Below are 26,722 nucleotides of genomic sequence, written 5' to 3'. Positions count from 1 at the left end.
TAGGTAAGCAGAATATTAAATCTTGGCCTTCTCTCTCTCTGAATCTTAAAGTTTGCCAAATTTTTGTTTTTGATCGAGGAATGAAGTTCAGTTGTGGGCTTGATCATTAACTTTCATGCCAGGTTTTAGCAGAGGGGATATTTTAATGGCAGAATCACAAACTTCTGACAGCATATAATGGAAATTTTGACACAGTCTTCACTAATGTCAATTGGTGCTGTGGTTCTAATGAGGAATTCTGTGTTTTCTATTCCTTCATTACTTATATAGATGGTTTTAATGAATTCTGAGTTACCATAAAAAGCATGCCAGGGAACATAGATTAGTTTGAGCATAATTATAATTACGTTTATAAATAACTTGCCTGGTTATCTCTGTTGGTGGCCACAGTTCCTCATCAGGGTACCCTGGAAAATCTGTCATTAAAAATGAAATTAACTCAATGTTTAACATACTTCATAATTACAATCTTCATTTGCCTTAGATGTATATTAACATTTACTTTTAAAATCTGAATTTTGTCTCTTGTCGCTTATGTGGAGCCTGGTCCTATATGCATGTTTAAGTCTGACTGTGCCCCACAGAATTTATCCCTTATTATGCACAGGGATGCGGGTGGCACTGTGGGTTAAACCACAGAGCCTAGGACTTGCCGATCAGAAGGTCGGCGGTTTGAATCCCCACGACGGGGTGAGCTACCGTTGCTCGGTCCCTGCTCCTGCCAACCTAGCAGTTCCAAAGCACGTCAAAGTGCAAGTAGATAAATAGGTACTGCTCCGGCGGGAAGGTAAACAGCGTTTCCATGTGCTGCTCTGGTTCGCCAGAAGTGGCTTAGTCATGCTGGCCACATGACCCGGAAGCTGTACGCCGGCTCCCTCGGCCAAAAAAGTGAGATGAGCGCCGCAACCCCAGAGTTGGTCACAACTGGACCTAATGGTCAGGGGTCCCTTTACCTTTACCTTTATGCACAGGTCACCATCTAAGACTGGAGGAGAAAGGCACTACTGCTTGTGCAAGGCAGTTCAGCTGAATTCTTATAATTTCCCTGTCCTACTGCAACTCCGGTAGCCCACTTATGCTGTTCCAGAGGATCCATTGTTGCAGAATTGGAGTTCCATTCATTCTTCCTTTCATGTATTGTAGGGAATTGGACCAGATTACCCTAGGGGGCCCTTCTCAGCTCTACATTTCTTCAGATCCAACTCAATGCTTTTCTCTGTACTTGCAGATCCACACTTTAGTAGAAACCCTGAAGCTCTCCATCACTGATCAACAACTTCCTATGTTTATTCGAATAATGCAACTTGGAATTTCACTCTACTATGGAGAAATAGGCAACTTTAAAGATGGAGAAAATGAAGACTTGGTTTGTCACACTAAGGATGTTTTGGGGAACATCTCAGGTAAGACAGATTGAATTCGTTCACAGTCCTCCAAAACCATCAGAGAAATTACTGTACAGTTCAAGTGCAGATAATGCAAAACGAGTAACTGAATAACAAGTAATTAATGTGTTAGCTTCCTAGAGAAGCTATATGTAAGATTGTGAAGGCAGAACAAATGTCCATATAAACCATTTCATTTTGGTCTTTTATGGGACAATTTTTCCAAGGTTAAACTGGAACTTTGTAATCCATTTAAACAATAACATTGTGTATTATTTTTAGGGCAATGACAAATATTTCAAATTGATTGCAATCTGTGTTGTATTAAGGGCTTGATTCTTTCTTGGGTTGGTTAAAAGAGCTCTGTAACTGAGTTTGAGGGCCTCTGTACTAAAGGATTGCCACCAGTCATTTTCAAAATATGTACCAAAACATGAAATAAACAGTTCAAAATTCTTTCTTATTCTTACCTTAAAAGTACCTGGAATAATCTGATACTCTAGATTATTCTGTAAATCCCATATTTTAATTTATTTAGAAGTAGTCAGCCCTCAAGTCACATCAGCCAACTTTATTAAGGAACTGATTTAATAAGTCAATAGAGCAGTTTGCATCAGAAGCTATGTACTAAGTATTCTTTTTCATTATTTATAGCACCTCATTAGTATTAATTATCTAAAATGCAACATGACTATTTAGGCATAGTTGTTTGTTGCAACCTGCCATTTTTTGTGTGAAAAAATAGATATAATGTAGAAATAATGTAGCTACAGATGGGTGTGGTATCCCATGGTGCCGCCTCTGCTAACAGAAAGGATCTCTCAATGGAATGGGGAAGGAGGTGGTTTTTGATGACGATCCCTGCAGCCCCATACAGAAGCCCAAATTTATTTAACAAAATTTATATACCTTTTGATTGTAGTAAAACCTCTCAAGTAGTTTACTCAAAATGTTAAGATTATTAATAAAAAACAGTTCAAAACATTTTGAATACAGTGGTGCCCCGCAAGACGAATGCCTCGCTAAACGAAAAACCCGCAAGACGAACGGGTTTTCCGATTTTTAGCGGCTTCGCAAGACGAATTTCCCTATGGGCTTGCTTCGCAAGACGAAAGCCCATAGGGAAATCTCCAGGGACAGTGGGGAAGCGCAGCGCGCCTCCTCTGTTCCCGGACCTGTCCTGAAGGTTTGCGGTGGGAGGTCCGGGAACAGAGGACAAGACGCGAAGGGCTTCTCCTCTGTTCCTGGGGCTTGCGGTGGGAGGAGGGTTTTTCCTCCCCACCGCCAGCCTTCAGAACAGCATTCTGAATGTTGGCGGTGGGGAGGAAAGCCCTCCTCCCACCGCAAGCCTTCAGGACAGGTCCAGGAACAGAGGGGAAGGCGCGCAGCGCTTCTCCTCTGTTCCCGGACCTGTCTTGAAGCCTTGCGGTGGGATGAAGGTTTTCCTCCCCACCGCCAACATTCAGAAGGCTGTTCTGAAGGCTGGCGGTAGGAAGAAAAGCCCTTCTCCCCCGCCAGCCTTCAGAAGAGTTCCCGCCTAGGCTGCGGATAGCAGCCTGCTGCCCCGCGCGAGGGGCGCTCTGCTTAAGAGCGCCCCTCGCGCGGGGCAGCAGGCTGCTATCCGCAGCTTGGAGAGCCCTCTGGACCTCTTCTGAAGGCGGTGCTGCATTTCTCCGCTCTCCCGGGAAGGCAGGCAGGGGGGACAAAGACCTTTGCCCCCCGCCAGCCTTCAGAAGAGGTCCAGGACCTCTTCTAAAGGCTGGCGGGGGGCAAAAGTCTTTGTCCCCCCTGCCTGCCTTCCTGGGGGCTTTTAAATCGCCCTGGGACAGCGGAGAATTCCTCCGCTGTCCCGGGGCGATTTTAAAATGCTGGCGGGCGGCAGCGCTGCCACTCGCCAGCATTTTAAGATCGCCCTGGACAGTGGAGAGGTCCTCCGCTATCCCGGGGTTTTTAAAATGCTGGCGGGCAGCAGAGAAGCCTTCGCTGCCGCCCGCCAGCTTTTTAAGATCGCCCCGGGACAGCGGAGAAGTCTCCGCTGTCCTGGGAAGGCAGGGGGGGGAAGCAAAGACTTTCGCCCCCCGCCGGCCTTCAGAAGAGGTCGGGGGACAGACTGTCCCCGGACCTGGTCTGAAGGCGGTTTCCATAGGAACGCATTGATTGATTTTCAATGCATTCCTATGGGAAACCGTGCTTCGCAAGACGAAAAACTCGCAAGACGAAAAGACTTGCGGAACGAATTAATTTCGTCTTGCGAGGCACCACTGTAATTAAAATTAACCGTAAGAGAGATTTAAACACATCAGCAGCTACATGCAGATCGAAGCAGTTGAGAGAGCACATAATGGGGTAAAGTTATCCTGTAAGTACGTGAACTGGTCCCAAGCTATTCAGGGCTTACTGAAGAGGGTTGAGGAAATCCCTTGGGACAGATTCTTGAGGCACTACCAGCCAGAGAACACAATCCTGGCCTAGATAGTCTGACTCGCTGTAAGGAGCCCTTATATGTTTGATTTCATTGTCCTGCTAACTAGGGTAGGCTGGCTGCTTTCACAGTTTACATTGCCTTTATTTCATTGGTCTTTCTTACAGGCTCTTTAAAAAGCACAAGATTCTGGAAGCACAGTACTTTTAAAGGGTTTACACATCTTGCAGAAAAATTATGGCCTGAGGCATCAGTTTGTCCGATTAATATGCCATGTCACTCTTGACATAGGAATCAAAAATAATCCCTACAGTTCCTATCATGTTCGGCTATGAGACCACCAGCTAATTCAGACTAATATAGCAATGCTTTATTTGCGGGGAAAGGCCATTTATAACAATGTGAGCTTTTTCCTTTTAAAAATATGCATCTGGACCATAGCTCTGAGCAATGCTTTCACTGCAGTGGTAGAAAAGCCAAAAGCATCTACTTTGGTTGCTACTCATGTAGGAATGTGTTGTTGAAGACTTTGTCTGCTTTTATTATGACCTACATTATAATGTTAAATCCAATATAAATATGTATAGACAGGACCTGTGCCTAGGCAACATATCACATACCATTCAGTCTGTACAGCCTCTTACTTTTTGCATTGGTTGTACTGCCTTTCTCATGAAATAGAATAATGAGTAGAACAAAAATGATAACAAAGGAGATATTAAGATGCATAACTGATTGTGCCATTTCTCCCAAATTAATAAAGTGTGCAAAAAAGTTGCTGCATGTATCTGTATGGTGGTGGTTAGTAGATATTTTCTTGTTGTGCCACATATTCTGTGTTTACTCAAGTATTTCATTTTCATATTAATTATAATTGCCTAGTTTAATAAGCTTTGTGGTGTCTAGTTTGTATTGGTTAATGTTAGGGGGAAGAAGCCAACTCTACTTCACTCCCATTCAAGTGGAACTACTGGTATCTGTGGTTTGTGTATATTGCTGGTTCAGGCTCAAATGCAAACAGGACCTCCTACCCAAGCTATCTCCTGTTCTGAAATGTTCAGGATAAACTCTGCCTTTTATCTAAATGATGGGGAAGATATGACAACATTCAGATGGTACTGCTGACTGTCCCATCTCAAAATGCGCAGTCCCAAAGTGTCTGCATTAAATTCCCACCACCCCCTTCCCAACCTACTTCCAGATGAAAAAGATACCCCAACTGTGGTGAATTTGGGAAAATAGCACACACCATCCACAGTTTTCTAGGCTCGTCTGCAACATCTCTGCTACAAACCATAGTTAATTAAAAGTTCACATGGGTTTCTGAAGGTATGGATTTGATAACTTTATCCATCAACAAAAGGTGACATAAAGGAAACCTAGCATTTTCCTGCCAGTCACAGTTGTCACTACCTTTAAAGGGATAAAATGGGAACATATCTGCTGTTGAAGGAGGCCTGTTTGGACATAATATACTTGAAATTGTTCAAGAACAGTTAATCCTTGTCTTAAGCCTGTGCTGGTGATGCTGCCAAGGCCTGGGTCCAGCTTGTGTTAACAGCCATGTAAGCACTGATTGCATAAGTTTAGGGATTTTGCCTGATGTTTGATATCAAAGAACCCTTTAAGCATTTGCAGTTCATTCGTTTACTTTTCCTGTTCATCAGCTCTGGAAACTGAGTAAACGTTATCAGCTAAATTAGGCAGGGATTTAAAAAAATATTTCTAATTGATATAAAACACAGTATTTTTTGCCGTGTTTCCTCTGAAGAGAGTTTAGTGTGAATCGCTCAAGTTCACTATGAGAATTCTGACAAGGAATGTATTTCATAACTTACGGAAGAGTGTATAGGGTGCCTTGTAATTTGCTGCTAATTTAATTCTTGCAGTTTTTCATTATGCTGGCTATTGTGTTCAGTAGTACATTTCTTTTTCGTACTCCATACCCTCCAATGTTTATCCAATGAAAATAGGGGCATTCCATAATGATAATTTTACTGTTTATACCCTGTATACATTACTGGGTTGCCCCAGCCACTCTGGGCAGCTCCCAACATATACAAAAATATAAAACATTAAACATTAAAAAAAATTCCCTATACAGGATTGCCTTCAGACAGCTCGGGGGTGGGGGTGGGGTCGGATAACTCCATAGCCTCCAATATTTCTCCAATGAAAACAGGGATACCCTAAGGAAAAGTGGGACATTCTGGGATCAAATCAGAAACCGGGGCAGCTTCCCTAAATCAGGTGGACCTTTATAGTTTGGATCAAAACAGATGATTTAGGACAAAATGAAAGCCAGATTTCATAATTTTAATTAGAGTTTTAAATGTAAATTATTTAGTGTTCATCAAATGTGACTTATTTGAAATGATACCAGGAATGTAATATAAAAAATATAAATGCAGGGCGCCCAATCCACATATAGTGTACTGGGCCCAGAAAATCTTGTTGGCTTCCCTGTTCATACCGCAAGGTATAGTATATATTGTTTAAAATACATGTTGTATGTAAGTATAAAATAAAATGCCTCTTGTTTCTAGTTTGTGGCTAATACTGTATTTCAAGCTGAATAATCCCTGCTTTGCTTTTTTTTAAAGGTGCAGAAGATGAAATAGGCCATGATATGCAATATATTTCTCCAGAATCTTATGTTCAACAAGATGATGATCAACAGCAGGGATGGGTGTCATGGGCCTGGTCGTTTGTACCTGCTATTGTGGGTAATGATGATGAAGAGGGAGACTTTCTTGGAATAGATGATGGAACAACAATGAATCAGCAAAAATCGCCAGCAGTTAAAGATCCCATTGTTTCTATAGGATTTTATTGTACAAAGGCTACTATTACCTTCAAGGTAACATTAAAAAACCCCAAAACCATAAGTATATTTCTAGTCATTTTGGCTAAGTGCTCGGACAACAAAAATAGATGGCAGTATATGGTCATTAGTTCTTAGTGTGGAAAACAATGTATGCTGGTTCACATATAGTTGAATACCTTTAACAGTGCAATCCTACATATGTCTATCCAACTGTTCCCCATGAATGTGTAGATCATCTGAAAGCTAACTTTGTTAGTTTTCAGATGATCCAAACGTGTAGGCATCAACTTTAATGCTTCCAATCAAGAAGCTGATTGATCATTGGGTGTTCACAGTAGATCTATGTTCTACTCTGGGGATATGAAGAAGGAAGCAAGTATATTTTTTCCCAGAGCACCAGTCTCAATGCAATGATTCATCAACATCAACTTCGTTGGACTGTTCATGTTGTGCAGATTCCTGATGATCGTCTTCCAAAGCAACTACTCTATTCCAAACTTAAAAATGGAAAGCGTAATGCTGGTGGTCAACAAAAGAGGCTTAAAGATTCCCTCAAGGCAAATCTTAAAAATGTAGTATAAACACCAACAATTGGGAAACACTTGCCTATGAGCGCTCCAATTGGAGAACAGCCTTTACCAAAGGTGTCATGCGCTTTGAAGACACGTGAACTCAGGACGCAAGGCAGAAATGTGCTAAGAGGAAGGCACGCTTGGCAAATCCACACTGTGATCAGCTCCCGCCTGGAAACCCATGTCCCCGCTGTGGAAGAATGTGTGGATCCAGAATTGGCCTCCATAGTCACTTATGGACATTGTTAAAACTGTGTTTATGGAAGACCATCTTACTCGACTGCGAATGATCGCCAAAGAAAGAAGAAGAATGTTCTACTCTGGGACTATGAAGAAAGGAGCGAGTATATTTTCTCCCAGAGCACTCACATTCTTCACTATCCATGGATTTGTTCATACCTTTGTTATTTTGTACAGTAGTTGCCTGATCCTGTCAGTCACTTCTTACAGCAGACTAGTAGGATGAGCCTGCCCAGTTCAAGTGGAAAATGGCACTGCAGCACTTTAAAAAGATGTTTTATTTATAATCTAACATGGAACCCAGTGGCCTCAACTCTAGTTCGGATATTATTCCCACTAAATCTCATAATAAACTGCTAGTGTATACAGCGTCCTTTGCTGAAGTAGGTAAAACCCATTAAAGGAGACTTTGTTTTTATTCTTGTGCATTTAGCATTATACATTACAATAATTTTACCACATCCTAACATCTTGAATGTTATATTTTTTACACTATAAAATGGTATGCATAAGAGAATTATGCTGGCACTTAGAAGGAAAACATTAGAATTCATTGTTCTGCTTGAATGCTAAGAATGTATGGAATTAATTTGTGGTTCATATTTTGGTCAAAAACAAGCTCAGGTTTCTGCATTAGCATTCTGAATAGCTGATACCACTCCAGCTTAAAAAAAAACCCCATGCCAAATTAAATGTTGCATTTTCCTAATAATGTCGAAAATTGTTCTTGCAATGTTTGAGTTCTTTTAATCAATTAATTGCTTTTCCTCTACAATGATTGCAGACAGCTGAAGGGCGGGTTTTTAAATCCTGTTTTACTTGAGCATTTGCTTTATAGAACTTAGCTTCAAAACAGCAACCATGTGTACACACATTTGGAAATAGCTAAGTAATGAGAGCTTCTAGGAATTTTATGTTATAAGAAAATTAGAAGGAATTATTTCAGCAGTTAAAGATGCCAGAGTTAGGAGCTGTTAGGGCTAAACATTTAAATGTTTCATTATTTTGCCCTTGTTTAATGAATGATGTTGAATAGTCAAAAGTGCACTATTGATCTCTTTTTGCTGCTTTATTCATGGTGATCAGAGCATAGACAAAAAGGTAGTATATTTACTTATGATTGAGGTTTGCAAGGGTTGCTTAAGTACATCCATCTTGTGAATTACTTCCTATGCTATTATAATAAACTGTCAAGTTTATTCTGTCAAGTTCATAAACTGAGTTGCACCTGCGTATCTGTTAGATTACCTTTTTATTCATTGTTTATGTAACCGAGAAACTAAAAATGTTTCAGTGTTGTTGTTTTTTTAAAATTGTGCCAGTACATAGATTAAAGTTGTTATTTTCTAGTGTGGATAATATATTGCAGCTGTTTTAGTGCACCTGTTTCCTGCCCAATCACCAATAGTAAAATTTAATTTGTCATCATCTTTTCTACACAGTAATAATAACTTATATGTAGTTAATACTAATGTTGACTAATGGTAAGTGTTTGGCATATTGTTACACAGCTCACAGAAATGCAAGCTGAAAGTAGCTATTACAGCCCACAGAAAGTAAAATCCAAAGAAGTAATATGCTGGGAGCAAGAAGGAACTACGGTAGAGGTAATTTTCCATTACTTCTGTATATTTATAGTAGATTTCTTGGCATCAGTATTTATTTCATCAGAATCATTACTTTGTACTGGCAGTTGCAGTATTGATTTTATATTCACTCGTTATTGGATGGCTATAATAAAAATATAACCGAAATAGAGCCATTCTTGGACTTTAGCTGTAGTACTCTAGGCAGTAAATAATAAGCTCTCAAATCTAGAGTACATTATTATTGTTCTTTTACTTCATCTGTTTCTTAATTAAGTGCAAAAACTGACCACAATATTCCTGCTTATACATTCATCCACATAAATATTAATTTTGGATAGATAGGTGTGCATTTATTTATGTATGTTTTAGATTCAGACCCTGCCTTTCTTTCCAAAGGTGCCTAGGGTGGCAAGCAAGGCATAAGACGATAAAAACATATTTTAAAAATCTTAAAAAAACAATTCCAGACTGGGAAAATCTCAACTTAGAAGATTTGTTGATAGATGAGAGTCATCAGCAGGGGCCCGAAAGACCACTTAGACAGGGCCTGTCTAATATTCAAGGGGAGAGAATTCCAAAGGATAGGCTTGGAATAGGCTTGATTCTCATTTTTCTCTTCTTGTCCCTTGTCCCGTTTTTTTTCTTTTCATTTAGATTATAAGCCGCCTGTAGGTAGGAAATGTCTTGTTTTGATTTTATGTAAGCCTCTCGGAGTGGCGTACAAATGCTATAAAAAATAATAATAATAAAATAAAGACGACAACATGAAAGTTAGATAGGTGAGCCCAACAATGTGTTGGTTCTTGGCTAGAAGCTTAACTCTCTTCCGGTTTCTTTATACACACTCAGCATGTTAACATTTCCCCCCCAGGTCCTCATGAGTGGAGAACCTTTCTTCGATTGCCAAATAGGCTTTGTTGGTTGCCAAGCTCTTTGTCTCAAAGGAATTATGGGAATTAAAGATTTTGAGGAGAATATGAATAGAAGTGATGCGGTAAGTACAAGTTACGCTTTGCTAGCTTGCAGGCGTGCTTTGTTAAAAGAGGGCATAAAATATTTTTAGAATTTTTCAGAAGAACCCCAAAAGCCACATGACTGGTTCACACAAAAAAGACAGGTAGCCGTGTTAGCCGAATTAGACAAACCATGAGCCTCGGCTCACATGTAATATTAAGCCAAATCATGGCTTAGCCCTCGGGGCGGTGTGGTAGGGAGTGAAGAAGCTGCAATTTCCAGCTGTGTACCAGCAAACTTGCTTGTTCATGCTTAGCTGCGGTTTGGCTTATCATTGTGCAAAGAAGACCATGGTGGGGAAGAGGGAACAGTTTCTTCAAGTACCATGTTTATAAAGAAGAAATCAAATAACATGTTCTTTTGTTTGTTATGTTTTGTTACTATCTTTCTATTCCCACTGATATATTTTCCCCCCCTTTTATAAAAGGAGGCCTACTTTTTCAACTGTGGTGAAAATCTGAGCACAAAAGGGATGACATACCTCACCAATTCACTATTTGATTACAGAAGCCCTGAGAACAATGGTGTCCGTGCAGAATTCATTTTGGATGCAGCCGCTCATAAGGTCTTAAATAAGTTTTCTTTTAAAATTTTGGATTTATGCTCAGTGTTCATATCCTGTCGCTTATTTTGTCCACATCTATGTTCGGCAGCTCTGATTATGGAGTCAGCGTTAACACCTTATTTCTACTAAAGTATTTTGTCACTTAATGAGTAGATGAGTTATGTCACAATGAGCTGCTTGAATTTACTTTTCTTGCACATTTTACTTGAATGCCCAAAGGCCATAACTAATTTAGATCTTAGTCTTCTTAAATTAAGCCTTATTGAGCTAAGTTGGAAAATGATTATTCGATAGCTGGGATAGCTCAGTTTGTAGAGCATGAGACTCTTAATCTTAGAGTCATGGGTTTTGAGCCCCACATTGGGCAAAAGAGTCCTGCATTGCGAGGGGTTGGACTAGATGACACTTGTGGTCCCTTCCAACTCTAAAATTCTATGATTCTATGAATGAACCACTTTTAGGGCTTTCGCTGGGATAGAAATTTGAAGAGTAAATAGATAAGAGTCAGTCTTTAGTAGTGGGCAAAGGCACAGAGTGTTCAGTCTGGAGAAGAGAGACCATGGTTCAAATCTCCTTCAGCTATGAAGCTCACTGGCTAATTATTGAAGAGTTTATCTCTTTCAGCATAAGCTACCTTTAAAAAGTTATTGTGAGTAAAAATGAGAGAACTGAGAAAGCTGCCTTGAGCTTCTTGTAAGCAGGGCAGGCACCTGATAACATGAACATAGCCTTAAGGCTTATTCCCGCTATAAGTTTTTGTACTCAGGCATGTGTATCAGAGTACAAATTGCTCAGGGTTGTATTCAGCTATGTTTTACTCAGAGTAAACCCATTGAAATGTGTTAATATTGACTAAGGTCCATAAATTTCAATGGACTCTGAGTAAAACAGCCTCCAAGTTTTCACTCAAATATAAAGAGATAGCAGAGGTAAAATTAGAAACCTCTTATTTTAAAATATTCAGTAGTATGGCTCAGATCCATTCCTAGTTGCCGCTTGCAAGTACTTTAGAGAGCTGCAGTTGATAGGAAACTGTGAATCTATACTCAAGTCTAAAATGCTGAAATTAATACATTAAGAAGAGATAAACTCTTTAATCCTTAGTGTGTCTCCACATTGAACTGGGTTGTCCTTCATATTTGGTTTCTCTGTTTTTGTTTTTTAATGAGATGTGCCCTTGTGAATTGGACTAAAGGTCCATTAAGTCTAGCTTCATGCAGTGGTAAACCACAACAGCACAAGCAGGGCAAAAGCTTGTGAACTACAGCCTTCTTTTGGTGTGGATTCCCAGCAACTAGAATTCAGTAGCATACTTCCTTTGAACATGAAAGTTCTATATAGCCACTTGATAGATTTATCCTCTGTGAATTTGTCTAATCCCTTTTTCAAGCCCTCTAAGCTTGTGACCATTACCACATCTAATGGAAGTGAATTCCATAAATGAATGATGTGAATAAATACATAATTTTGTCTGACTTGAATCTATTATCAATTTCATTGGATGATCCTGAGTTATAGTACTATGAAAGGGAGAAAGACTAAACTTTGCCCACACCATACATCACAACATTATGCTGTCCCTTTAATTACTTTCTCCTGAAACAAAAAAGCTCAATCTGGTTTAGTCTTTTCTTTTAGTAAAAGTGTTCAGCTCCTGAGTATTCTGGTTGCCTTTTCTGTGCCTTTTATAGCTCTATGATGCCTTCTTTGAGTTGCGGCAGTCAAAACCACACACAATTTTCCAAATGTGGCTGCACCATAGATTTCTACAAGGGCATTATGATATGGGCACTTTTATTTTTAACCCCTTCTTAATAACATCTAACACAAAATGTACCCTTTTCATAGGTGTTGTAGTGGTTGATGTTTTGCCTGCCACACAGCTCAAATTGTTTGCTGGTTAAAAGGTAAAGGTAAAGGTACCGCTGCCCGTACGGGCCAGTCTTGACAGACTCTAGGGTTGTGCGCTCATCTCACTCTAGAGGCCGGGAGCCAGCGCTGTCCGCAGACACTTCCGGGTCACGTGGCCAGCGTGACAAAGCTGCTCAGGCAAACCGGCACCAGAGCAGCACACGGAAGCGTCGTTTACCTTCCCGCTAGTAAGCGGTCCCTATTTATCTACTTGCACCCGAGGGTTGGCAGGCGCTGGGACCGAGCGACGGGAGCGCACCCCACCACGGGGATTCGAACCCCCGACCTTTCGATTGGCAAGTCCTAGGCGCTGAGGCTTTAACCCACAGCGCCACCCGCGTCCCTGTTTGCTGGTTAGTCATCACCTATTTGCGAAGTTAGGATTTTTTTTGCTGCCTTGTTCATCATTTTACACTTTTTCATATTGAGCTGCAATTCCCATTTTGCTGCCCGTTCACCTAGTTCACATAGATTCCTTCAGAGCTCTTTATAGTCTGGTTGGGATAAATTGGTATTATTCATTAATCTGGCCTCAACTCACTGCTCATTCTTAAATCCAAATCATTTCTGAGCAAGTTAAAAAGCACAGGTCCCAATACACGTCCTTGTGGGGCATCACTCTTTTTTTTTTTATATAACTGTGTGTTTATATCATATACTTCTTTTTAGTTACCTCATCCTTCACAGAGCGGGAGAACAGAGAATTCCATGTATCTCATTACTGCCCAATAAACTCATTTTGTTAAAGCTGCAAATTCTCCTTTTATTGGTAGTAATAATAGATTCCATTTACTTAAATGTCAACCTTCATGTCTAATGATGTGATTAGAATGTTACTTACGACTCACTGCTTCCTAGGAAGACAAGAGCAAACAAATACCCACTGAGTCCAAATAAATCTGATTGTTTTCTAGCTAGATGTCCTAAAATGTTTCGGAAGTTGCAAATGTTAGATATGAAGTTTGCCCTAGTCAGCTGGTTTACTAGTGAGTGAGAGGTCAAGCTGAAATAATTGACTCCGCTAAAGATACTAATTAACTAGCTGCTTTGGAAAAGTGGACAAAACATCCAGAAGAGTTATAGATGTCCTTTTGTGTGGTCTAGTCTAGATGTTGCATTAGCTATCTGAAGGATGAATTCTTTGGCTAACCTCTGTCCTTTGTTTTGATAAGGTTTACCATGTATTCATGCACAAACCCAAACAAGTATATATCTCTAGTACTTGACTATAGCCCTGATACCATTGGGTTGTAATCTCAAGATTCTTTCTTAAGAGAACATTAGTTGTATGTACTTTGCTTTGTTGGTAGGAGATGTACACAGAGATAGCTGGAATGCAGAGGTTTGGGGCTTTCTACATGGATTATCTGTACACAATGGAAAGCACCAGTGGCAAAGGTACTTCATTGCTTTGTTTGCTTACTTTTTGAATAACAGAAACAAAGGCTTCTTCAGAGGCACCTGACAGTCCTTGACCGACTGTCCTCAGATTTACCTTTTTGACCTAATTTAAAAACTGGATAGACTTGCTGAAAATTTTGAATTCTAGCGTGCTTGTTTGCTTATATACCCTTTTTCTGCCTTAAGAAATACAGCAGTGTGCAATTTGATATGACTGCTTTGCCCATGTGCTTTGTTATCGTACAACGATTTAGCTTGAGAATATCTGGGTTCAAATTGCTGTTCAGCAGGGTTGTTGTGAAGGCAAATCTGGAGGTGGGCAGAAGAAGATCCTTGCTGATTCTCTTAACCCCTGTGCTACACCTTGCTGTTCAGCAAACATATTTTAAAGCAGCTTTGCAAGCTTTATGCTGGCTTAAAGGAAATAATCCAGTCTGCAAAGGAATAAACTGTGATGATCAATTAAATTTGTATACTGTCCATTTAAGATGATAGGGCAGTTTACAACGTTAAAATGCAGAATGGGAACACAAAATACCTAACAAAAACAAATAAAAACAAACCAGTAACCCTCTGGGGAGAGCATTCCATAAATGGGGAGCCACCACAGAGAAGACCCATTTTTGTGTTGTCACCCTTCAGACCTTTTGTAGAGGAGGAACACGAAGAAAGGCCTCAGGTGATGATCGCAGAGTTTGGGTTGGTTCATATGGGGAGATTACATTAGAGAAAGACGAAAGCTTCTCTTTTGTGTGTTTATATTATAGTTACAATCAGTGCTTTTTCCCTAGAAAAATAGGTGTCGGTACTTGCCGTGAAGTTGTTACAGTGAGTGCCACACTTTTTAACAACAAGAAAGAGGTGCGAGTACTGCGTACCCTTGACTACCCCCTGAAAAAAAAGCACGGGTTACAATATTACTTACAGTGGCATCCTATGCATGTGTAAGCAGCAATAAATAATAGATGCCTTCACAGTATTAGGGCAGATGAATATGATCTGCTTTATATAAAGGATAGGAGTCTAATAATCTCTCCAAAGCCAAGGTCCTTCAAAGTGAAGGACATGAACAAGCCTTGGGCTTCCTTGCTTGCTTTCCGCTTCCCTCTATGAGGAGGAGACTGGAAGCTCCCATTTCTGTTTTAGGTTAACCAGAATTTAGAGCCCTATCTGAACTATGCTCTTAGACCACCTCAGTGTGAGAGGGCTCTGCGTGATCAGAGCACTCGTGCTTATGGGTGTTCTAGTTCTGTGGAGTCCCTGCACATGAACAGGGGTTTGCATGTTGGGTCTTCTTTGTAGACAACTGTGTTCAACGTGAAGCTGAAGGAGGAGACTTGATATGTTTGGCGCAGTGCTAAAGGCATGGCCCTGCCTTCAATTAAGTACAGCATTGCCCTATATCTGAGTAACATAAATAGGGTGGGAACATACAGTGGTGGGAAACTTTTCCTAGCCCAAGGGCTGCATTTCTTCCAGGGGTTGCATGCCACTGGTGTGCAGAGCAAGTCCTTCCAGGGGCAGAGCAACAGATGTGTCTTCTAACTTGGTACTGTAGGATACATTCCATCCATGCAGAAATTAGAGATTTCTGGCCCCCCCCCCCATTTCTTTGTCTTCCAACAAAGCAAACAAGAGGCATTTTCACAGCTTGAGAGCCAGGCAGAAGCACTAAGGAAGGTACTGAGCAGAGCCTGGAGACAGCCTCAAGAGTTAGAGGGAGAGGCCTGGAGGATCCACATTTGACTCCCAAGCCTGAGCTTTCCCAACCCTGACTTAAACATGTTGTAAATTGTGGTTAATCTTGACTGTGACCAAAGTTCTAATGAACTTGAAATCAAAGCAGCTTTCTTATCCCATTAAGTGGTTATTTAAAAACACAGCTGAGTTGCAGTTGGCAAAAAAGCATGTGCACTATGGATATGGGTGGTTTAAAACCCTGTCTCCAATTTTGAGTATATAGTGTAATACAGTTGTTGAGACCATGTGATTTGAGCTTTAAGCCTCCAGTTTTTCAGCTCAATATTGCTATTCACCTCCTACTTCATCTTTCCTTCTGTAATGGACAGGAAGAAGGAAAAGTGGGCCTCCCTGTGAAAATGCATTGGTGATCTTGCTTGTATTAGTTTATCTTGAAAAAACAAAGTGCAGTTAAAGCTATTGTGTGAGTGCTTATAGCTAATCACTGATAATTGCAAGAAATTGTTTTTTCATAGGTAGTTTTTTCTGTCTCTACCATTCTCCCAATCAGTGTTAGAAACAGAGATATGAAAGCTAGGAGCTAAATGGCACCATGGGTGCAACAACGGAATGTCTAGGCATACTTTTTAAAAAATAACAATAATACAAAGCTGAAAATGAATGAACTGCTGCTTAAATCCTTATATTCATTTTTCACATGGTCTAGTTCTCATCTGAAGTCTGCAAAAAGCAAAGCCATGCTTCCCCTGCCCACCCCCCTAATATTCTTAAGAGAGTGTCTAGAAGTGAGGCGGCAGAAGAAGGTCCTCCTTTCCTTCCACTCTGCAGTTTTTATCTGAAATCTTAGGCGCAGTACTGAGGCCAGACCTCAGAAACTGCTTGCGTTAATGAAATTCCATGTAGCAAAACACACCTAGAACATTGGGAGTTTCAAACGCTGGTCCTAATGCACATATTAACTATCTGTAAATGTATATATATTGTAGTTTTAGTGTCTGGAAACCAGCCAGATGTGACTTCAGTAAAGAGTGAAGACTTCGGCCACATTCAGGAGATGTCTACAAAAACCCTTATTGTGGGCCCTCTCAGTCTTCGGCTTGATAGCAGTGCAGTGCACAGGATTATGAAAATGATTGTTTGTGCTCTGGAACATGAATATGAACCATATAGCAAGTCTAAGCAAGGTATGTTGTGATTCAATTCTTTATTCTTTTTACAAATAAAGTAGGAGAACTTCAGTGGAAAAATGTTAACTGCAAATAATGTGTGTGCGAAAAAAAAAGGAAAGATTGGTAGTGGTTTATTTGAATCTTTTCATTGTTGTTTGTGGTAAGAGCCCAAACAGAATCTGTTTGTGGCACTGCTGATCTGACCAATGCAGTGTTCCATTAAAGTAGCCATTTGCAGCACTTTTTGAGAGGGAACTTTTGCATGGGGTCAGCGGATTGGGCTCTGACTCCACTCTGATGAAGAGCAAAGACTTATTGGGAAAGTGGGTGGCTCCCAATCAAATTTTTGCTCCTGCCTAATTGAAGCAGTCATGTCACCTTTAGCTCCCATTTCCCCCACTCCTACTCAGGCTAGTTTCTTGAATCTTTTCTTTATCTGTTCCTGTTTGCCTTCCCTCCCTCCCTCGTTTGCTATCCCTACTAAAAAATACTTTACATAAAAACTTTTCCTTTTCCACCCACCCCACCCCTCTGTTAGTTCTGTTAGTTTTCCTAGTTCCATTGGTTGTTACTATATTTGGGGAAAGTGGATTCCTGTTATTTCCTTAATTATGCTGTCTCCATGGGCTGTTTGAGCTTGGCAAGTCTGCAAAACTTTCTCAAAGAATCTTTGTTCTTGCTTCATGATCACGGTGGAGTCAGAGCCCAATCGGGTGACCCCCATGATGCCATTTGAGATCCGCACTTCAGATGAGTACCAATTGTACTTTTTTAGGAAACTGGAGAACAAGCAATCTCTAACATAGGAATATCTTATTTACTTATTTAGCTAGTGCTATCACACTTTACAACGAATAAGAGGTCCCTTCCCCAAGAGCTTTCAGTCAATTTAAGAACTGTCACACAGGGCATAACCAAAAAGCAAACAACAACTCAGAACATCTGAAGAAGTGTGCATGCACACGAAAGCTCATACCAGTAACAAACTTAGCTGATCTCTAAGGTGCTACTGGAAGGAATTTTGTTTCGACTACGGCAGACCAATACAGCTACCTACCTGTATCTAACCCAGAACTAAGACAGTCCCCACCCTCAGGCTCACAGTCTAAAAGGATGTGGCACATGAGGAAAAATGGTGGTGGAAGGGAAAAGCAAGCTCAAGCAGAAGTTCTTCAAGTTATAGTTCTTATAACACAGTTATGGCGTTCTGTCTATGTGGAGTCTGGCTGTCTAGAAGAGCAGCAACTCCTCACCAATGTCAGTGGCAATTCTGTCTGTCCTTCCCATTCTTCTTCCAGATAGATTTAGGAACAGAGCAGGTGACAATGTCCAGGCCAGAAGGACAGGAGAGCTCCTGCCACACAGTTCTTCCCTCATACAGCTGACTTGATGGCAGTTAAACTGAACTGTGGTGACGGAGCCAGTTTGATGTTCCTTGTGAGAAATGCAACAATGGAAATCTCTCTGCCCTTTTGACATTTAGAGGAGCACAGAGTGATCAAAAAAATAATAATAGTTATAGTAGTAATTATGGAAGACTATGTACATTCCCATTGATAATTATGTTAAATTTGAGTAATTATAATTTATTACAGATTCTGTAGATGGAACTAAAGCTATGCCAAGCCCAGAAGAAGTAGCAGCTTTGGAAGAATATATTCCATCTCGGATCACAAACTTCACAATTCTGAAATGCACTGTGACAATCCCTATGGCTGAATTCAACTTGCTGGGCCACTTGTTGCCTGTTATCATGGGTCAAAAGGTACTATAATGTAGTCTATCATGAACTATATTTGGAATTAAAACATATGCACCCAGTCAGTTACATATGCTTATTTCATATAGGTTAATTTAGTGTGTATATATTTGCATACATGTTAGACATGATTTTAAAAAAGCAGACTATGCAAACATCTAGAATGAAACTTTTTTAAAAGTTAGATTTGGAAATGTTGGGCTGTATTTTTAAATTTCTGGGGTGTTACATTAATTTGGCTTGTATTTTCCCCCTACTATATTCCCTGAAGAGTTCAAGCAGCCTCTTAAATACTACAAACCTTCAGCCTTTGCGTCCTCTGCCTTGTATCCAAATACTGGTGGACAAAATGGCCCTGGTACACTCCATGCCAATGTATGCTGAACAGCTTGTGCAGACCGTCAGCAGCCTTAGCCAGCCATCTGATAACTTACTTCACTATTGTTACTCACACTGCTATCTTAAGGTAAAACATTTTCAATACTTTTTTTTAGTTCATTGAAAATTGCTAAGACTTCTCAGAAACATTATTACAGAGTGATCCTAATTCTGGCAGGGAAGCAGCAGAGTGGAAAGGAGTGGCGGATCATCCACCACATTCCGAGTCCTGATGGAAGGGTGGTTCTGGTTTTCTGTTCACTGTTCACTGTACCATTTCCAAGCTTGTGCAACTGAGGACTCAAGGATCAGGCCTCTCGGGTTAACAGCAGGGCTTTGAATACAGTAAATTCAAAGGCTCTGGCATCCGAGACCTGACCTTGGGGGGCCCTTCTTTATGTTCCCCCCTCCATGAGAGGTCTGGAGGGAAGCCACACTAAAAAGCCTTTCCCGCAGTGGCTGCGTTTGTGGAATGCTCTCCCCAGAGAGACTTACCTGGTGCCTTCATTACATAACTTTAGGCACCATGCAAAAACTTTCCTCTTCTCCCAGGCCTTTGGCTAATTAAGCAATCTATGTGGGGGAGGGGGTTATTTTTGTTTTGTTACTATGGTATGTACTTTTGTGTTTTTATATTGCAAACTGCCCTGTGATCTTCTGATGAAGGGTGGCGTAGACATTTTTAATGATGATGATCATAATCATCCCAGACAGAAGCCCTCTGTTTTGCAGCTACTATAGTGGTACCTCTGCATCTGAACTTAATTCATTCCGGAGGTCCGCTATTAGCCTGTACCCGTTCTTAACCCGAGGTACTACTTCTGGGTTGGCAGAGTCTGTAACCCGAAGTGTTTGTAAGCCGAGGTGTTTCTAACCCGAGGTACCACTGTATTGGCAGTAGCCCTCTGTCTGCTAGGACAAACCTGGTGCCTCCACCATGGTGGAAAACTGCCATGGTTTCCTTTCTACCAGCAGAGGCTTATACTGCTGCCCCCCCCCCCCACAAGCCATCAATGTGGGTTGTTAGGATTGCACTGTTATACTGACATCATGATAATATCATGTAATTATAATACTCATTGTGGTTTAGATTTGTTAATGTTTAGTCAGTTGTTTTAAGTCAGTAGGACATACCATTCCTGTGATATAAATTGTGTGCGTTTTTATAGAAACATGATTTTCTATCTTACATTTTTCTTGGGGATAAAAAAAATTGGCTTAAAATCGACATTGGTTTATATTAAAGTAAAATAATTTGTACTGATACTTTTTGTTACTGTACAGCTTGATGTTTTGGTTTGTTTCAGATATTTGGTTTTCAGGCAGGGCTGTCATCACTGGATATTAATGGATCTTACAACTCGCCAGTTTCAGTTGTTTCTCCATTCAGTACTGCTGTTTATGGCAAAATGCTTAAGCTTCCTAACTACTGGTGAGTATTAAATGCTTTATATTCACAAGCACTCTACGCGTGGGTGCATCATGGGTACATTTTTATTTTTACTGTTCTGCACTACATTGCATTATACACCTCTCCCTTTCTCTAGATACATGCACACATACAAATATATACAATGTCTTGTTTATTAATTTTCTGCATTAATATGTTTTAAATATTGCTGTCTCTGACCACATTAGTTAGACTGCCATTACCAAAAGTGTTCTTTTTCTTGTTAGAATTTTAGACCAAAACGTTTGCTACTAATGCATGGATATTGCTATAGATTTGTTTTCATTTGTTCTGAAATGAATACCATAACTTATAGGCTGACACCAAGAAAAATGTGTTGAAGATGTCTCTTCTCATTCAACAGAGTATCCCTTAGCCCTGAGGGCTGATGCCAGCTGCAGCAATATCTAAAGTAATCTAGAGAGATGTGTGTGTTCCTTACTCACGGCATCTGTGAATGATATTTTAATCCAGATATTAGTGGTACTTTGCCATATTTTCATAACTGTCACAAAAATCTTGCAGTGTACTCATTGGCCACAGCCTCATTTTCTTCATATTTTGTATGAGTCTTGTCATATTTTGCTTCACTGGATAGTTCTTGTATTATTGAGTAAAACCTTTGTCCATTCAGGTCTGTGGACAAATTCTGCTGTAAGTTCTGTTACAATATTAGATATTCAATGGGCTATTTCTGTATAATGACCAATAACCACATTTGAACTTGAACAAATAGTAGCAGTTTACACTTGAACAAATACTGCCTATTTAATTTTCTTGCTCATCTGTTTCATTGGAAACAATTAATTAATTCAAAGTGATTGCTTTCTATTCAGCTACTTTTCTTAGTAAAGGAAATGCTTCAGGCATTCAAGTTTTTGAAATTATGTCAAAGCTGAAAATAGTATTTATCTTTCTTGTGATGTGTATGAATACAAAAACTAATTTCCAGTGGATTTCAGATCACTGCACATACATGGATCTGTGTGTGCATGTAGCATCTTTGTTTGCCCAGGTGTTTATAGATTGCTGGCTTGTTTTGCCAATCTTTACTGTGCTAAGTAATTTCTTACTTCTATTTTGATTGTTTTAATATAAGTGTTTTAGTCATGTTGTACACTGCTTTGGTATGCACATGAAAAGTCACATAGAAATCTGTTTTTATAAATCAATAATATCTGTATATTAATGATTAATTCATATTGGTTACTGGTATTTTAAAGTTAGTAAGAATAGTGCAGTGGAGAGAAAAACATTCCCATGCTGTAACAGATGCATTAGTTAAGCAGAGGGAGAAATTAATATAAAAAAGGTTTAACCTGACGTTTGTAGCTAGTGCAGTGATTAAACTGGATTAAATCATTACCTTTTAATATATGCATGTACAAATGTGTGTGTGCATGCACACAAACACACATACAAACATTAAATTGTACTAAGAATGTAAACCAAGACCAAAATATAATAATTTGAGGATAATGAAGTAGAAACAAATGAATACTGCAGCCACATTGTTAAATGAAGTGCAGTATGAAGTGAATAAAACACCAGATGAAATACATCAAATAGCACTTGAACTAAATCGAAATCAGCATGCGGACTGAGAGCTTCATTGAAGTCATGAAATGAGTGGGAACTAGTCTGGTAGAATAACCTGGTAATGTCATTAAACCTCCACTCTTTTTTTCCTCCCAAAAAATTATAGCACCTGCTTTATTTGGATTTTGAGATTTCACATTCCAGAGTTGCCTAAAGTGCACACATCTGATGATACATATGTTCTATATACACAACAGGTCATAGTTTTTAAAAACAAAGACACTTTATGAACTGTTATGGAATCCCCTAGGTAGTATGTTTTGAATTAGCAGTGAAAATCTCAACTTTATTTCTGACATAAATCTGCAAAATAGCTTTCATTTTTCTTGTTTAAAAATAATTCCAAGCGATATACATCCAATATATGGTATTACTGTAATATTTGCGCTTTTCAAACTGTATTTGAAAAACTTGGATAACATACCTCATTGCCTAGATGAAATAGCGTCATTAGAAAGGAGCAATATTAACTTGTTTTTAAAATCAGCAAAGAAAAAAATAGTTCTGTAAAGTGTACTACTTGCTACTATAGCTTTCAGTGCTAAGATACACTGAATATCTCAGAACAATAAATGTTTACAGATATGACTTTATTGTCAGAATGATAACACTTACCTTACTAATTCCACATTTTATATATTTGAATTTTCAAATACTAAGTTTGTATTTTGCAGGCAAGAGAGTTGCTCCCCCATAAGCCATTTGAGTGCTGCTGCTTAAGAGAAGTAAAGTACCACCATGAGAATTGTCTTCCCAGAGAGAACAAATTTTCAAGATACTGTATTTTTCCATGTATAAGACTATATTTCCCCCCAATTTTTTTAAGGTTAAAATTGGGGGCCGTCTTATACATGGAATGTTTAAAATATTTATTTCTTAATTTTGGGCTCAAAAAATAGGAGTCGTCTTATACATGGGGGGGGGGTCTTATACACGGAAAAATACGGTACATTACACTTACCAATACACAATGGCAAGGGAACATCTGAGTAAAAAATTGGATTATTTTTTGTTTCTCCAAGGAAATATTCTCAATTCTCACAGGGAAGAGACATGTCCAGGATGCTTAATAGGCTTTTGGCTCTCTTGAAATGAAGCTTGAGTCCTTCTAAAATGGAACATCTTTTGACTAAACTTTTAAAAGATGCAGCCTATGTTCATCACAGTGATGCCAACTGTGGTTGAGAAGTGATCCCCACACCTTGTTACATATCAGTCTTATTCAGCTTTAGTTCCACATGCTGAGGAATGCTGGATTAAACATTCCAGGGCATTTGGTCTTTCAAGATGCTACTGCATACCTATGTCACATTAAAGACTCCATTACTATTCAATATCATATAATTAATCAAATACATTTTTTCATTCTATTCCAGGCTCTCTCACTGATCTGAGGAATTGTTTGGTAGTATACCTTACATAAATAAATTACCATAAGTTTATATTTATTATTTTATTAATTTATAACACTTAAAAATACTTCTACACGATTTTCTACTGCAAATTCAATATTGATAAACAATATATCAACACACTTAAAGTAATTATGGAATCCTCCAAAATCAGTAAGGACCATCAGTTAAAATTTAGTTGGTCTTATGTTATTTTTCTTAACGTTTGGAAAGCTAAGAGTGCATGTTTCTTAGGTTCATTCACAAATTTTAGCTCAGTGAGTAGTCATCTTCTGCTTGCTGTTGCTGGACTGAAGCCCAGAAAAGAGAGACTACTTCCTCATCCTCAGATTCCAGGTTTTTGTTTTTCTGTGCAGCCTTGAACATTTTCTCCTGGTCTCACATAGCAGATAGAGTTACAGTAATTTTTCCTCTGAGACTGCAGCTTCTGGCTTTACTGTGCATTGTTATTGTGTAGTACTATTCTTTGAAATAAGGAATCTGAATATCCAGGTCTGATAATTTGAATATTTTTGACAAAACCAAATATTCCAGTTGTCATAGCCAAATGATCATATTGTTCTCTTAGGATTATGCCGTATGTTAGGTTTTTAATGTTTAGTTTGTAAGTTAAAACATGCTTGGTGTTGCAAAATATGTTTTTGGTACTGGTGTACACAGTTGGAAGGTCAGCAGTTTGAATTCATGTGACGGGTTGAGCTCCCGTTGATCTGTCCCAGCTCCTGCCAACCTAGCCGTTTGAAAGCATACCAGTGCGAGTAGATAAATAGGTACCACTGCGGTGGAAAGGTAAATGGCGTTTCCATGTTCTCTGGTTTCCATCATGGTGTTCCGTTGCGCCAGAAGTGGTTTAGTCATGCTGACCACATGACCCGGAAAGCTGTGTGTGGACAAACGCCAGCTCCCTTGGCCTGAAGCGAGATGAGTGCCTCACCCTATAGTCACCATTGACTGGACTTATCCATCCAGGAGTCATTTACCTTTTAACCTTTTATGTTTTACACAGTTGCAAAAATATTTTTGGTCTCCCTGAGATGTCTCCCCATGTTAAATGTGAGGCTGCTCTCACACCAGATTCCTAAAACCGTTTTTATTTCATAGTGGTAGTATAATATAAATCAGTATATTCAGAGTGGCACACAGTTTTTCATAAAACTAATTGGTTGAATGATGGCATATTCTACTGCATTCCCTTTTTTAGTTTGTTGCTTCCTTAATCCTAAATCTATTTACTGTAGTTAGAAATGTGTCCCACTGATGTTTTTGCTGATCTTGTCTAATCCTCTTTAAAGCCATTCAAATTGGTGGCCATCACTGCCTCTTTTGGGATTGAATTTCATAGCTTAATTTTATACTGTGTGAAGAAGTATTTTCTATTGTCTCTCCTGAATCTTCCAACATGCAGCTTCACTTAATGCCCCTGAGCTTTACTACTGTGAGAGAGGGATAAAAATTCCATATTTACCTTCTTCTCCATGTATAATTTTACACCTTCATCATGTATTTCCTCCTCTAAACCAAAAAGCAACCAAACTTTGTAGCCTTTCCTAATAGGGGAGTTGCTACATCCCCTTTATTATTTGGGTTGCCCTTTTCTGAACCTTTTCCAGCTTTACAATATCTCTTTTTCAGGTGAGGCAACCAGAACCGTGCACAATGTTTCATGTACAGTTGCACCATAGATTTCTATAGCAGCATTATCATAATGTTTTCAGTCGTTTTCTGAATGATCCCTAGCATTGAATTTACCTTTTTCACAGCTGCCACATACTGGGTAGACATCTTAATCAAGCTGTACATTACAATCCCAAGGTCTTGTTCCAGGTCAGATACCATTAGCTTCAGACCCCATGGGGCTATATGTGAAATTTATATAGTTTTGCCCCAGTGTGTATCATATTACATTTCCTTTCTTTGAACTGCTTATGCCATTTTCTTATTTCATTAAAAATGCTGCCCATTCTTTCAATTTTGAGAGATCCTTTCAGAGCTCTTCACAATCTATTTTTGTTTTAACTATGCCAAACAGTTCGGTATCATAGGCGAACTTCTCACTTCTCAGCCCTAACTCTTGATTTTTAATAAACAAGTTAAAAAGCACAGGTTGCAATACTGATCCTTGAGGGACTCCACTTTCTACACCATTGTACAGTGGTACCTCAGGTTACATACACTTCAGGTTACATATGCTTCAGGTTACAGACTCTGCTAACCCAGAAATAGTGCTTCAGGTTAAGAACTTTGCTTCAGGATGAGAACAGAAATTGTGCTCCGGCGGTGCGGCAGCAGCAGGAGGCTCCATTAGCTAAAGTGGTGCTTCAGGTTAAGAACAGTTTCAGGTTAAGTACGGACCTCCAGAACGAATTAAGTACTTAACCCGAGGTACTACTGTATTGGGAGAACTGTAATATATAATAGATTTGTGAGCAAGAAGCAATAGCCCCTTTCATGAAATATCCATGTGGATTTTCAATTGTGGACATGTATTTTAGTTAACTTACCTATCAAGCTCCTCTAAGAGCCAAACCATATTAGTTCCTCATGAAACAGAATTAGAAATTGTGTTGTTCCTGACTTTAACAACAAGAGAAATATGTTGGGAAGTGTTCAGAATCTTTTCCCCACCTTAAGTGTTTGCCTCCCTACAGCATCTCTGCCTGAATGCTTTTCTTCTTAGCCAGGCTGAGCTACTAAAAGACTGGGCCTAAACCATTTGGGATATTTGCTGTGGAATGAAATCGGCACTATGCATGGGAGGGTTCCCCACCCCTCTTTTACACATGCCTTCTGCTGTTAAAATTTGATCTCTTCCTGCTCTTTCTATATTAGCCTTTGCTAAACTGATGGCCAAGGGACACGGGTGGCGCTGTGGGTTAAACCACAGAGCCTAGGACTTGCCGATCAGAAGGTCGGCAGTTTGAATCCCTGCAAGGGGGTGATCTCCCGTTGCTCGGTCCCTGCTCCTGCCAACCTAGCAGTTTGAAAGCACGTCAAAGTGCAAGTAGATAAACAGGTACCGCTCCGGCAGGAAGGTAAACGGCGTTTCTGTGCGCTGCTCTGGTTCGCCAGAAGCGGCTTAGTCATGCTGGCCACATGACCCGGAAGCTGTACACCGGCTCCCTCAGCCAATAAAGCGAGATGAGCGCCACAACCCCAGAGTCAGTCACGACTGGACCTAATGGTCAGGGGTCCCTTTACCTTAAACTGATGGCCTCCACATATTTTGGACTATAGTTCCCATCAGCCCTAGCCAGCACAGTCTAGGACTAATGCAAGTTGTAATCCAAAACATCCAGAGGGAACCAGCAGGTGAAGGCTGTTCTGTATG

The 26,722-nt window shown here is 39.7% G+C and overlaps 1 protein-coding gene across 5 annotated transcripts in view; it reads left to right on the top strand.

Annotated features, from left to right (window-relative positions):
• Window positions 1-26,722, top strand: part of VPS13B (vacuolar protein sorting 13 homolog B) — a 353,019-nt gene that overhangs the window by 41,825 nt on the left and 284,472 nt on the right. For all 5 annotated transcript variants that reach the window (XM_081919663.1, XM_081919665.1, XM_081919662.1 and 2 more), the window contains exons 7-16: window positions 1,229-1,403; window positions 6,411-6,667; window positions 8,958-9,053; window positions 9,907-10,029; window positions 10,477-10,614; window positions 13,836-13,923; window positions 16,614-16,811; window positions 18,392-18,561; window positions 18,827-19,021; window positions 20,241-20,365. In XM_081919663.1, the coding sequence (XP_081775789.1) occupies window positions 1,229-1,403; window positions 6,411-6,667; window positions 8,958-9,053; window positions 9,907-10,029; window positions 10,477-10,614; window positions 13,836-13,923; window positions 16,614-16,811; window positions 18,392-18,561; window positions 18,827-19,021; window positions 20,241-20,365 (1,565 nt within the window). The remainder of the gene's footprint in view (window positions 1-1,228; window positions 1,404-6,410; window positions 6,668-8,957; window positions 9,054-9,906; window positions 10,030-10,476; window positions 10,615-13,835; window positions 13,924-16,613; window positions 16,812-18,391; window positions 18,562-18,826; window positions 19,022-20,240; window positions 20,366-26,722) is intronic.

The sequence above is a fragment of the Podarcis melisellensis genome, assembly GCF_964234715.1.
Source record: "Podarcis melisellensis genome assembly, chromosome: 7".
In the NCBI taxonomy this organism is placed as follows: Eukaryota; Metazoa; Chordata; class Lepidosauria; order Squamata; family Lacertidae; genus Podarcis; species Podarcis melisellensis.
The sequence above is the reverse complement of the archived record's forward strand: the minus strand, read 5'-3'. Positions and strand labels throughout refer to the sequence as shown.